Below are 14,446 nucleotides of genomic sequence, written 5' to 3'. Positions count from 1 at the left end.
GATGCCGGTGATGGACTGGGGTGGACAAATGTAGAGAATCTTACAACACCAGGTTATAGTCCAACAGTTTTATTTGAAAATCACAAGCTTTCGGAGCTTACCTCCTTCGTCAGGTGAGTGAGTGTTGTAAGATTCCTTACAAAGGTAAAGGAGGGCATTGCTGGAGTCACTGTTTAGGAGAGGGTGGAAATTGAGGGGTATGGGAAGCTGATGATCCACGTTTATTATTTGTTCAAGATTGCAGAGTTCTGTGACAGGTTAATATGTAAACTTTTCAATGTACTTTTTTTTTAAATGGTATGTAAAAGGTCATAGCCACGTAGTTTTCACAACCGTAAGATTGTGGCTGTTGTGGATAATTCCCTCTTTAAATCCAGGAAATCCATCTGGTTACACCCTTTTGTAGTTTCAAAATGAATGAAGTAAGTGAAGGTGATGTAAAGAAAGCTACTGGAAATCTGCCAAAAGTGCTCTGAAATCTGCAGTGACGTACTAAACTTGTCGATTCAGAGATTATCACTGTTACGGTATTTGAGGTTTCAAGTTAATCAACACCTCTGTCTCTTCAGGTGATCCACCTGATTGCTGTAAAGTTTCTTTGTGAAAGCTGTGCTTCTCACACCAATGGTGATATCTTGTCAGAGTCTGACACCTGTAATACTTTCACTTGAAAAATATAAGTGGAAAAGCTGGAGACAACTGTACACGATAAAAGGTGCTATTTGTATGAAATACTTTTGTACTGGGTAGGAAAGAAAGATCTTCACTCCCTTTTATCCGTTTTCCTATCTATTTAGTTTTTAATGTTTTTTATTAAAAGTCCAAGTGATTTAATAAATGCATGACATATATACTCCAGAAGCTATAATGGCGTGAAGAAAAAAATCCTCCTGCTTGGCCCATATCAAAAGCAAAAACTTAAAACAATGTCTCGATGACAGCACCAGAGTTTGGTCATACTCTTAAAGTTGCACAATGTTGCTTCTTTTTATTGTAAACAATTTTACAACACCAAGTTATAGTCCAGCAATTTTATTTTAAATTCACAAGCTTTCGGAGGCTTCCTCCTTCCTCAGGTGAACGTTTTATTGAACAGCTTTTGGCTGAGGAGGGGAGGAAAATTTGAATCTAATAGGTCTATTAAATTGGTAATAGTTTGACTAAGATGTGTAATTACTGTTACTTTCGATAGTGGTTAGACAAATTGACACAACTCTTGCGTTGTATGAGTTGACCTTTATACTGGTCTTGAAAGGAGGAGTGAATAATCTGCAGAATAAAGGAAACAGCAACAAGGAAATTAACCCTGAGTACTGTATCTTTCCAGTTTTAAAAATGTTAACTCTTTGCCCTTTTTTAGGGTGAGTGGGGAGGGGGCAGGAATCAATTTGTTTTTCTGGAACATTTTAGTGTTGAATATTGAGAGGAAACAAAAATGCATCCAATAATTTACATAATCAAGTACCCTTGAAACAATATTATGTATTACAATATGGCATTGCCCAACTGCCTGGCACATGTCTCCCTGATTTTCCAGATTTCTTTACATTATCCATGACACACACCAAACTGCTGAGCTAACTTTATTGTAAATGGTTTCTGATGAGATTCTGGGCTCCTTTTGGCAAAAAAGGTACTTTACATTTTTTTTATGTCTCTTATGACTGGCTTTCCTCAGTCTGTGATTACCGTTTCATCTTGTAATACAGTTTTATCAAAAATAAATGTAAACGTACTGCCTGGTTTTATGGGTCAAAACACTGAGTTTAAATCCAGCCCAGACTAAAGTGTTGTCTCGCTTGGCATCATGGATCCTAATTTGAAAACCTGTGAGTCATCAGATTTCTGTATTGGTTCACTTGCTAACATATTACTTTTGTTGTGATGTATTTTTTTTCTGCAGTGACTGCATTGTTTTTTCCTTTTGGGTAGTTGACAGTATATTTTGGAATTTAAGATAGGTCCTCTGGAATGTGTCAATATTTGCAGGGGTCCTCCACAGAAAAATTTGAAAACTATTGAGCATAAATCCACATCACAAAACTGCTACTCAGCTTTTGTGTTTAATTCTCTTTTTCTCTCTCTCTCGCTCACCCTTTTTCAAAGTTGAAAAATGTTCTGTTTCCCAGATGTAGAAATTCAGACCCTGGTGAACACATAGCAAAAAAAAAATAGTTTGCAGAGCAATTCCTGCATATTTATAAATGTAAGGAATCTTACAACACCAGGTTATAGTCCAATAGTTTTATTTGAAAATCACAAGCTTTCGGAGGCTTTCTCCTCCGTCAGGTGAGTGTCGAGATTCATTGAAAATTACCGTGTATATAGTCATAGAACAATGCCTGCTGATTACAGATAATCTTTCCAACTGCCCGTTATCAAGGCCAGTTGGAAAGATTATCTGTAATCACCAGGCATTGTTCTATGACTATATATGCGGTCATTTTCAATGAATCTCGACACTCACCTGACGAAGGAGAAAGCCTCCGAAAGCTTGTGATTTTCAAATAAAACTGTTGGACTATAACCTGGTGTTGTAAGATTCCTTACATTTGTACACCCCAGTCCATCACCGGCATCTCCACATCATGCATATTTATAATCAAGGAATGATGACATTGGAGCTGTGGACCATTTAACTGGACTAGTGTAACTGGTCAGTTGACCTGTTGTGTGCTTCTACAAGTGCTTATGCAAGAGGTTAGCCTCCAACAGATAAATGTGTGTAAGGTGGAGAGTATTTTTAGCTTCTGCCCTGTTGACATTTGAGCCTCTTTCCATTTGGCTCTTCTGGTTAGGATGTTCATTTGCTTTTTTATAACTTGCTTTTTATTTTTTCCTATTTTAAATCAAGTTCTGAGTTCCCAATTGCTTGGCTATTTTGTTTATCAAGTAACCTTAGCCCCAGTTAACCTGATGTAAGTTACTTTCTATCTTTTGATCAGCTGAAAGTCATAGTGATGAGTCTGTTCCCCTACTCAACAACGACTTGTACTCAATGTGCCAACAGATATCTCCGAGTGCTTTATAGGGTGGTGGATAAAGAATAGACAGCAGGAGAGAAAAAGGGGGAAGGAGTAATAGCAGATCTAAAGAGAATTGTTTTAAAGAGGCTTTTGAAGAAAGGGAGGGAGGTGACAGGGCGGAGGTGTTGGGGACGAGAGTTCTAGATGACATGGACATTGTGGCTGAAGTGGAAGGAGCAGAGAACAAGGATGTGTGCAGGGATGTACAGTTGGAGCAGATTGCAGAAGTAGAGTGGGGGTGGACTGGAGCACAAGGGGAAAATGGAACTTGACCTTTATGGAGATGCATGTCAGGATGTGGGTTGCAGTGTTTTGGATGAACTCCAAGCATGGTTTCTTTTGCTTTCTTGCTCTATCTTATCTGTTGCAGCATTTTCTTTCTGCCCCACTATCAACAATGTGTTACTTTTGTAAGGATTAATTTTCTGTGCTTAAAATGGAATAAAAATTTTAGGTGACTTTTGTAAGTCCCAAGTGTATGTTATGAACTACTTTGAAATCTTTTTCCACTGTTGAATTTTCTTCTCTCAACCTCTTTTTTTAAAGAAAAAACAAACATACCGCTGATGTTCCTGGTGAATAAAAAGCACTGTCTGATAGCACTTAAGCCATAGAGATCAGAAAGTCCTAGATATGATTCCTAAGTTAGCTGATCTTAGCCAGGGTAATAATGGGGAACTACAATTAGTCTGGGTGTCTTTGGGCTAGGAAGAAGAAAAATCAGTCAGGGTTTCTGCTCCAGATCACTTTCTAGTGACTTGCTGCCTTTCCTTTGCTGGAAGGTGTGTGCATGAACATTGAGTGAGGATAGAATTGGCATCACCATGGTCAGTAGCCTACTAATATTCACCTTGTTTAGGCTAGCACGTAATCTTAACAGAAATGTATGCACACCAGACTTTATACAGTGTATATGTTTTACAGGTGTTTTCTTCTTTCTGTATGTTGAAAACCTTTATGCCATATTGGCTAAAATACTTGTTTGATGACTTTTATCTCATTCTTCAATGGAAACCTCTTCAAATATGCAGCTCAGCCCTAACTCAATGAGGTGTAAAGCATTAGCCATTCCATCTGACTGATCTACGAATGATTGTATATAGCCCTGAAGTTTGCAGGTGCCTTAATGTTTAAGTCTGTGTCTGGGTTCAATTTGAAGGATAACAGACAGGAACTAATTGGGTAAAGTTTTTTTTATATAAAAGAGAACATCCTGTTTTTCTTGTCTTTGGTTTGCTGAAGTAGTGCTCTTGCTAAATTTATGTTGACAGAATGTTGTACTTAATAATGAGAAGTGAAGCTTTACTAACATAAGTTCATAGTAATTGGATTTGATATTAACAGTTTGTTAAACAGTTGCTGGACTGTAACCAGTACACTTGACGATGAATCAGTGACTGAGAACCCAGCTTGCCTGATGGATCAGGTTGCTAGCTCCCTACACTGGATCCTTGTTAGCAAATTTGCTTTGTCCTCTAATTCACCAGTGGGAAGTTTCTTGTGTAAGACTTTTGTAATTGTTGTCAATGACAAGCTGTGCACTTGTAAGGTGAGATGAGCACATTTCAACTTCTGTTGGTGGATACTGGTAGCTAAAGGCACTATTGCATAGTTGTTTGGGCTTGAAATACAGGCTGTAAATGTGGTAGCTTGGGGCCTAGACAGCTGAATGGCTGGAGGAGGTTACATAAATAGGAAGGGGCAAGACCATGGAGGGATTTGAACACAATAACAATTTTAAATTTGATGTGTTGTTGGAGTTAGTGTAGGTCAGTGAGCACAGGGGTAATGGGTGAAGCTGATGCGAGTTAGGATGTGGACAGCAGAGTTTTGGTTGAGCTCTAGTTTATGGAGGGTTGAAGATGGAAATATGGCCAGGAGGTCATTGGAATAGTTGAGTCTGGAGGTTTTAAAAAAAAAAAAGTATGGATGAGGGTTTCAGCAGCAGATGGGCTGAGGCAGTGGCGGAGACATTCGATTTTATGGAGGCGGAAGTTTGCCTTCCATCCCCTCCCTCCGTAAACATCAGCTAGTTCAAAACTCTGCAGCCTGCTGTCCCGCTCATCGAGCACCCTGTCCCTACAAAGGCTCATGGTACCCCAATGCCTCCAATTTAAAATTCTCATCCTCGTGATTAATTCCTGACATGGCCTTGTACCGCCCTATCTCTTACAATGCCTGTTCTTCTCCCCTTTTTCCACCCCCCCCCCCCCCCTCACAAGAACATTAACATTCCTCTTATTCTAATCTGCTGTGCATCCCTTTCCCTTCGCTTCATTATTGTCCTGGCCGTTATTTATCCCTTAATCGACACCACTACAACACATTATCTGGTTATTATCCCCTTGCTGTGCACAAATTGGCTGCCACATTTCCTACATTGCAACAGAGACTACGCTTCAAAGCTACTTCATTGGCTGTAAAACTCTTTGGGATGCCCTGAGGTTGTGAAAGGCGCTATATAAATGTAAGTTTTTTTTTCTTTTTCACTGCTGGCTGTGTCTTCAACTGTCTCGGCGCCACACTCTGAAATTCTCTTGTTAAACCCCTTTCCACCTCCCTTTTCTCCTTTTTAAGGTCCTCCTTAAAACCCACCTCTGGCCAAGCTTTTAGTCACCTCCTAATATCCCCTCCTTTTGGCTCAGCATCCTTTTCTTGTCTGATTACTCTAGTGCCTGGTCCCACCAACACTTTGAATTTAAAGTTTTCGTCCTTGTGTTTAAATCCTGGTATGGCTTCAAACCCCCCCCCCCCCCCCCCCCACCACCACCTTTTTCAGCACTGAACACCCCCCACCCTGTACCTGGGAGTCGATATTCCTCTGACTCTGGCCTCTTGTGCATCCCCCTCCTTTTGCCTCGTTTACAGCTAAATGTGAACTATCCTCCCGAAGTCTTTCTGCCTGTTCACTTCTCTTTCTTTTAAAACTCTTCTTAAAACCCATCCTTTTGGTCAAGCTTTAAGTCAGCCCTCCTAGTTTCTGCTTCTTTTGCTTGACCTCTTTTTTTTTCCCCATGCGCCTCTGAAATGCCTTGGAGCATTTTTCTATGTTAAAGGCATTATGTAAATACATGTTTATTTCATTTTTTAAATTAATTTTGAGGAAGGCATCAATATTTATGGATGATGCAAGGAATGTATATGCTTCACCAGGTTTGGACACAGTTGTATCTATGGAACATTTGTCCAGCCAAGTTGACCACTGCCCACTCAAGCAGGTGGCCTGGGTGATGGTGAACCCAATTTGTTGGCTTCACTGAACAAGCTTTTGGTAGTCTTTTTGATCAGAAGATCCTGAGCCAGTCACAGCTTTTCAAATATATAAGATGGTATATGTTTGAGCAAAAGGTTATCCTATGGGTTAGTATTTTCTCTTATTCAGTGAAACTTGGTATAGAATCTTACAGTGCAGAAGGTGGCCATTCGGCCTGCTGTGCCTATGCCGGCTCTTTGAAAGAGCTGTCCAATTTAGACCTACACCCCAGCTTTTTCCCCATAACCCTGCAAATTAGTCCTCTTCTTCAAGTATCTGTCCAATTACCTTTTTGTAAGTTCCTATGGAATCTGACACCATCACCCTTTCAGGAATTGCATTCAAGATCTTAACCCTCTGTGGGGGAAAAAAAATTCTCCTAATTTCCCCATCAGTTCTTTTGCCAATTATTTTCAATCTATGACCTGGTTACCGACCCACTAGGCAGGGGAAGCCCTTTCTCCCTATTTGCTCTATCAAAACCCCTCATAATTTTAAATACCTCCATTAGGTCTCCACTTAACTTTCTCTGATATAAGGGAATAACCCCAGCTTCTCCAGTCTCTCCACATAACTGAAGTCCCTCATCCCTGTAAACCTTCTCTGTACCCCCTCCAAGGCCTTGACATCCTTCATGATGTGTGATGCCCAAAATTGTACTGATTTGCAAAGGTTTAGCCTGACTTCCTTGTTTTTGTATTCAGTGCCCTTATTTACAAAGCCAAGTATCCCACGTGCTTTCTTAACTGCCTTGTCAACTTGCCCTGACACCTTCAAAGATTTTTGAATATGCACCCCCAGATCCCTCTGCTCTTGCACCCCCTCAGAGTAGTACCATTTAGATTATACTGCCTCTCCATGTTGTTCCTCCTAAAGTACAACACTTATTCACATTGCTTCTGCTATGTTTCTGCCCATTTCACCAGTATGTCTGTCCTCCTGACATCTGCTACTATCGTGCTCACTATTTACTACGTTGCCAAATTTTGTATCATCTGCAAACTTAGACATTGTACTCCCTATACCCAAGTCCAGGTCATTTATTTATTTTCACACTGGGGAACCCCACTGCATCGTTCCTTGAATACCAGGTGCTTCTATTTTCTGATTAAATACTATAGTACTTAACATTTTGAAATTAACTATGCATTTGGTATTTAGAACATCATTGGAAGCTTTTTTGTTTTTCTGTATTGTGTGCAATAGAGGTGATCACTGATGTGGATTTAGAGCTGGTTAAAATCCTAATGAATATCCTTAATTTTTCAAATTCTAAGTGTAGGCAGTTTATTGCTGCTGTAGTGTGTAATTCTAGTTTTTCAGCAATATCTGGAGCGTATGAGAGAAAAAGAAATCTAATCCCATTGCCTGTTTTCTTGTAGTGGATTCATTAAAGGATACACTTGAAATTGCTTCCACAATACTTTGAGCTTTTGATGAAAACGTCACCTCCGATATGGACCTTTCTGAAATGAGTGCTCTCCCACGCTACCATGTCAGCCGTCCAGTTTTTAATCAGGAATCTTTTCAAGCCTATCTACATAAGAGAGAAAAACAGCAGACACCTAGAAGCGATAAGTTACTGCAGTATTTTCGGTATGTTTTGTAAGTTGTTGTTTTATGATTAGCTTCAACATTATAAACAGAAGTAGAGCAGAACTACTTGAAATTACAGTTTTTCTTATTGGTTTCATTTGAATTTTTGAAGAATTTAAATCTCCCACCTCCCTTCCCCAACTCGCATACATTACTCAAATGAGTGACCTGCTCTGTAACTAGCCATTAGAACCCACAATAGTTGAATTGTCTTTATTTTATTAAATTTCCCCCTCCCCAAGAGGGAAGTGTAGGTTGGAAGCTTGCAGTGTAGAGAAATGTTGGATGAAAAGCCAGGTAAGACTACCAGATGTTAAATGGCATATATTGCTATAAGCACCTAAGCACCATATGGTGATACAAAAGCACAGTAAACTGCTGATAAATGGTTTAAAAACCTAACTTTTCTAAATCAGTTTAGCATTGTTCTATACAACAATTATATTGAGATGCCCCCAAACCCTGGACAAACTTGCTGCAGTGTCTATATTCTCAGGCCACAGAATTGCATTGGGCTTGCTGTAGAAAATTACCTTGGTCACACATAATTCTGAAGCACGGTACATATAATGTACATATGAGCAGATGAAATATTTGAAATAAATAATGGTACAAATCATAAAACATTATTTGTTTTCTTAGAAGTCACAGCATCTCGTAGTCACTTTGCATTTGAGAGTAGCAGCGTCCATTTTATAGGATAGATCAGTTCTGGCATCCATTGTGATTATTTGCAAAAGTTATTGCAAATCTGTTCACTTAGCATTAAGTCTGGGGGATGATTGTTTTATTTGCCTTTCTATTAACCTGCAGTGCTTTTAATCAACGACTTAATGCTCTTTGAGCTGAGCTGCAACACCAAATGTTGTGTTTAGGGACAGTAGCTGTGCACGTTTAGTTTGATGAATTGCAATAAATTGAATCTTACAATTCCCTTTTTTAAAAAAAAAAGCTATTGCAATGGATGGGGATTTTCATTTTAATTGCTGTAATCAATAATTCTGTTGGACTTCACTGCATTTTTCCTTTTTAAAAAAAAAAATGTAGTCCCCTGATTAGGATTAATAAAAGCGTGCATCAACATCACACTACTGAATCTAAATTTTGACAAAAACACCTTTTCCTTTGCATTCTTGGAATAACAGCCCTATAAATTCACAGTATTTGGGATTGGGGGAATGATGGAAGGATCTATTAAATTTAAATTTGCACTTAATCTGTACCTTTCTGGGTCATATTTTTGTTGTTCAAATGTTTGAATAGCACCTGCATCAAACTTGATCAGATGTTTTGGCATAGGCATTGCAACATAAAAGTAGTGGGGACCTCTCATTGTCAGTGAGCTACAGCACAATTTCCTCCTATGTTTTAAATAGGAGAGGTTTTGAGAACGCTAAGTTTTTATAGAATTTGGGACATTTTGATTATCATGTACTTGTGATAATATGCTGAAAACTCTTTATGGAATTTAGAGAAACTGACCTGTTATCTATACACTGTTAAAACAGATATGGATAGTGGAGTACATGTGGTCTAATTAGGATGAGTTTTTTTTCTCTACTCTTCTAAAGATGCTAACTTTTATGGGAGAACAGTGCCAGCAGTCCTCTAGCACCTTGGATAAATGGCCATTCTTAATATACTAGTGTGGGCATTGAATATTAAGTCTATTTTATCACTGAAGTTATCATAACCAAATGCAACGTGATTCTCACCTGACATGCACTTTCCAGAAAGGGACATGATAGCAATCAGAAGTGGGGACCCTGGCCTATCCTTTTCTTCCCCTCTTAGTCCATTGCACTGAGGATTATTGCGGTACCACAAATGCTGCTTCTGCTGAGTGCCAACTCGGTACAGAAAAATAATCTAATCTGGGACTTTCTGACTTTAATATCTTAGTACTGTACAAGTCAGTGCAGTTCTTTATTGCTTTTGTAAACATTGAATTCAGTTTTAAAATTAATTTCATACCTCATGGCCAGTTTGAAACCCTGAATACATAAAACATGTTTGAATTGTGTTCTCGTTCCAATCCTACCTGTCACAATATAGCCAATGCGGTTTATTTTCCTATATCTGCACAGTCACGTCTGGGGTACCCCAAGGTTCCACTCTTAGCCTCTCCTTTTTCTCTCTTTTTCTATGCCCCTCTTGGGATACTGATCTTAATGCATGGTGCCTGCTTCCCTTTTTGTGCTGGCACCCAACTCTACCCCTCCACCATTCTTGACTCCTAGTGTCTGACTGTCTCGCATCAAGTTGTAAATGAGCCAAAAAATTTTCCAACTTGAATGTTGAGAAGGCCAAAGCCATTTTGTTTGACTCCTACTCGAGTTTCTGCACCTTAGCCCTTTACTCTATTGTCTTCCCTGGCTACTTGTTTATGCTAAACTCTATGGTGCGAAACACCTGTGTCCTGCTTGATCCTGAGCTAATCTTTAAACCCCCTATTCTACCTGTTACCAATGCCACCTATTTCTATTTCTGAACATTGGTTGCCTTGGCCCATATCTCAAACCACTGCCACTGAAATACTTATCTATGACTTCATTACCTCCAGGCTTGACTTATTCAATGCTCTCCTCATTGGCTTTGTCCAAAATTCCATCAAATGCATCCTATCCCATTCTAATTGCTGCTCACTTATATCCCCTGTCCTTTTGATCTCCATTGCCCCCCCCCCCAAAAATCTTCAGGGCATTGATTTCAAAATACTTTCAAATCCATCTTGCCCCACCCTACCTCTAATTTCTTTCAACTCTATGTCCCAGCACTCGCCTCTAATATTTGACTCTTTCCTGCTGTGTGGGGCACTCTACCCTTTGCTCCACTGTCAGTGCCAAAGCCTTTAGCCATTGTGGTCCTCCAATCTGGATGTCTCCAACTCGTTCCCCACCTTCAAAATGGGTCTTGAAATCTAACTGAAAACTTGCCTTGTCAACTGCTATAATCTGTCGACACCTTAAAAAAAATACACTACTTTTATTTCTGATGGATGTTGATGAGAATAAATGTCAAGCAGGTGGTCCAAGACTTGGGGCACTATGTGGTAGGACCTACCCCTTACCCTTGCCAATTTTCTATTTCAGCTAAGCTCTCTATTTACTTAACTGCAGTACTGCATATTTATTTTGTTTTCTATAGCTGCTCAACCAAGAAGGTCAAGTTAATACTCTTCAGCTTCATTCCCATTCTGGTATGGCTACCAAAGTACCCAGTAAAGGAGTATCTATTAGGAGACGTAATTTCTGGTTTGAGCACTGGAGTGATGCAGCTACCTCAAAGTAAATATGAAAATTATTCATGCTTTTCGAGTGCCAGAAGTGTGTTTGGAAATCATTAGATTTTGTTTTTGTCAGTATTTTAGGATTAAACAATGATCTTATATCACTGTTTAAATTTGCCTTGCTCAGTTGGATTGCATGGCATGTGGTAGACTACTCTTTCTCTATTCCACCCATGTCCTCAAGATTTATTGCACAACATGCATGTTGTGTAAATAGGAGCAAACAAAATATTCCAATCCACACAGTCTTCAACTCAACACAATTACTGTTTTTTTAATGTTAAGAAACCAAGCTGAAAGGCCAAGTTCCATAGTGCAGAACACTATCAATGTTGATGAGACTAAAAGAAAAGGTAAATCAGGAAATAATCATTAGGTGATGTTAACCTTGAGCTTTTAAAACATGCAGAGTAAGGAGTTCTAAAGTTTTGAATCTTTCATCCATGGTGGAGCAGAATGAGTTACTTCACTGACACACAAGGGTCAACAGAATGAAAGCAGCAAATGGATCATTCAACCTTCTTTCCCTGCCCGTTGCATCCTCGCCAACAAATGTGAGAAGCTCATGGGTTTCGTCTCCAAAATTGAGGCTACCTTCTTGGCCTCTTGCCCCTTACCCCCTCTGACATCTCTTCTCTAAGTGCCCCCTCCCCCCCTCCCAAAACACTGCAGTTTCTCCTCTTTCCCTTTCCCAGCCTTCATCAAACTCCTCACCACCTGCTCCCTTAACCCACTCCCGACCCAGTTCCTAACAATTCAACAATTACTTCTCAGACCTGAGCTTGACAATATCATCAATCTCTCCTTTCCTTCATATTTGAAAGAAAGATTTGCATTTATATAGTGTCTTCACAACTTCAAGACCTCCTGTAATGCTTTACAGCCAATGAAATACTTTTCAAAGTGTAGTCACTGTTGTAACTTAGGAAACATGGCAGCCAATTTGCTCACTGCAAGCGCTCTCTAACAGCAATGAAATAAATGAACAGTTCATCTGTTTTTGGTGTTGGTTGAGGGCTTTCTCCCACACACCACCTTCAAAATAGCTGTCATCACCTCAAAACGCACCATCAGTCCTCCTGTCTGTCCAACAATTAACCCATTTCCAACTTCCTTTTCTTCTGTAAAGCCCTTGAACTCATCATTGCCACCTAACTACATGCCCACCAAACCATTTGAATGCCTTCAGTCCAGAAGAACTAATTGGTAAGTTGTTCAAGGTTATTCAGGATCATTTCAACAACACTGAGCAACAAACACAATTTTAGCTTTGTTGATTGCGATACTTTACAGAATGGCAACACGTGGCTGCCATAACCAGAACATTACCATTAGAAATTGGGGAAAAATCAGTTGGAGTGCTCGCAAAGCTTGAATGATGCTGATTCTTTTCAAAATATGAGTAATTTTTATGAGGCAAGCTATAGTAAATGGTTTCTTTAAAAGCTGTCACTTTTTTTAGATCTAATTGACTTTAATGTATGTTTCCAAATGAAAATCATTTGACCATTATTACTGATGACCCATCTAGCAAACCAAAACGGAGTGCCTCGCCTTGTGTAGCACTGATACACCAGCCTCTTGTCAGCATCACATTCTTTGAAACAACTGAGTAGGGAAATCCAGCCCACAATACTATGCAAAAGTTTCCTCCCTGCAGCATATTCTGGGCAAGATATATGGAGTGACTCGCATTGAATATTCAATTATAACGTTGATGAAGAATTCACCTGTGGTATTGCCAAATTTTCATTTTTTTTCTTCTAATAGGAACAATTAAAGTAATTGATTGTGGCACCTTAAAGTTGACTGAGAAATCCCTTACTTTGTGTGTAAATAATGTGACCGACCCATGAATTATGACCAACATTTTGTTAATTTTGCTCTCCACCCTACCATTATTTAGTGGTATTCTTTATGTTCTTTTATTAAATAACTCCAGCTATATTTATATGCTATAATGCTTTTTCCCCTCTCTAGGTTTAGCATATGCCCTATTGGCAGCTGTGCCCCCTGTGTTTGGCCTCTACAGTTCATTTTTCCCAGTACTGTTATATATGGTCTTTGGGACATCAAGACATGTGTCAATAGGTATGTTGTTTTTGAGTTGAGATTTCATTGTTCTGCTTAGTGACTAAAATGACATGTGTTGTAACATTCTTCTGCTTTGTTTTAATAAACAACTTGCGTAGAGAAACATCCCAAGGTTCTTCACAGAAATGTATTCAGACAAAAATGGATGCTGAGCTAAAGAATGCAATATTGTGAGGTGTGACTCAAAGCTTGTCAGATGTGGGTTTTAGGGAGGGTCAAAGGAGGAGAGGGAGATTGAGAGGTGGATGGGTTTAGAGCTTATGGATTCCAGCGCCTAGGGCCTAGACTGTTGAAGACATGGCCACCTATAGAGGACCAAAGTGAGGGGGCACAAGAAGCCAGTTAAAGGAATGCAGAGTTCTCAGAGGGCTGGAGGAGGTTAAAGATAAGGAGGGGGGAGGCCATGAAGGGATTTAAAAACAAGGATGGAAATGATAAATTGGAAGCGTGAATGAACCTGGAGCCAGTGTAGGTCAATGCGTACAGAAATGGTGTGTGAGCGAGACTTTATGGGGGATAGAATACGGATGAGCTGAAGTTTATGGAGGATCGGAGACCAACCAGAAGAACAATGGAATAGTCGACATAGGTGACAAAGGGTTTCAGCAGAAGATGATGGGCTGAGGTGGAAGTTGGTGGTCTTTGTGATGGAGAGGATATAGGGTCAAATAAAATGAGAACAGTCTGGTCCAATCTGAGTGTGACCAGGAAGGAAGATAGAATTGATGACGAGGCTACGTAATTACGCCGGACTTGATATTGAAAAAGCAGTCTGACAACATGGGGGGGTTGAGAGCTGGTGGCGAATTAGAGCTAGGTGTTGTCAGCATACGTGTCTTTGGATGATATCATGAAGCAACACGTCGATGAGGAAGAGGATAAGGATAAATTCATGGGGGCGGGAAGAGAAGTCCATTATTAGAGGTCGGCCAGCTATGCTTGATTAGGTAAGAGTGGAATCAAGTGAGGGCAGTCCTGTTGACCTGGATGCTGGAGGAGAGTTGTTGGTGGAGGATGGTGTGGTCAACCATGTCAAAGACTGTAGAAAAGTCAAGAGGGATAACGCGTCATAATCTCTGATGTTATTTGTGACTTCGATTAGGGCTATTTCAGTGCTGTGGCAGGACGGAAACCTGATTGGAGAGATTCATACATTGAGTTTCAGGAAAGATGGGCATGAATTTGGGA

At 39.8% G+C, this 14,446-nt stretch overlaps 2 protein-coding genes across 6 annotated transcripts in view; one reads left to right on the top strand and one right to left on the bottom strand.

Annotated features, from left to right (window-relative positions):
• Window positions 1-5,970, bottom strand: part of LOC137341785 (T-kininogen 2-like) — a 53,638-nt gene extending 47,668 nt beyond the window's left edge. The window contains exons 1-2 of the mRNA XM_068005287.1: window positions 5,830-5,970; window positions 2,095-2,146 (exon numbers count right to left, since the gene is read on the bottom strand). Of these exons, the coding sequence (XP_067861388.1) occupies window positions 2,095-2,146; window positions 5,830-5,970 (193 nt within the window). The remainder of the gene's footprint in view (window positions 1-2,094; window positions 2,147-5,829) is intronic.
• The window catches only part of slc26a5 (solute carrier family 26 member 5), a 46,947-nt gene that overhangs the window by 5,199 nt on the left and 27,302 nt on the right, over window positions 1-14,446 (top strand). For all 5 annotated transcript variants that reach the window (XR_010967079.1, XM_068005007.1, XM_068005006.1 and 2 more), the window contains 3 exons: window positions 7,662-7,875; window positions 11,023-11,162; window positions 13,145-13,255. Coding sequence is in view for 4 of the 5 variants with exons in the window: in XM_068005007.1 (XP_067861108.1) it covers window positions 7,736-7,875; window positions 11,023-11,162; window positions 13,145-13,255 (391 nt within the window). In the remaining variant the exon portion in view is untranslated. The remainder of the gene's footprint in view (window positions 1-7,661; window positions 7,876-11,022; window positions 11,163-13,144; window positions 13,256-14,446) is intronic.

Source organism: Heptranchias perlo, chromosome 24 (genome assembly GCF_035084215.1).
Source record: "Heptranchias perlo isolate sHepPer1 chromosome 24, sHepPer1.hap1, whole genome shotgun sequence".
NCBI classification, from domain to species: domain Eukaryota; kingdom Metazoa; phylum Chordata; class Chondrichthyes; order Hexanchiformes; family Hexanchidae; genus Heptranchias; species Heptranchias perlo.
This window is presented reverse-complemented; position numbering and strand designations above follow the sequence as displayed.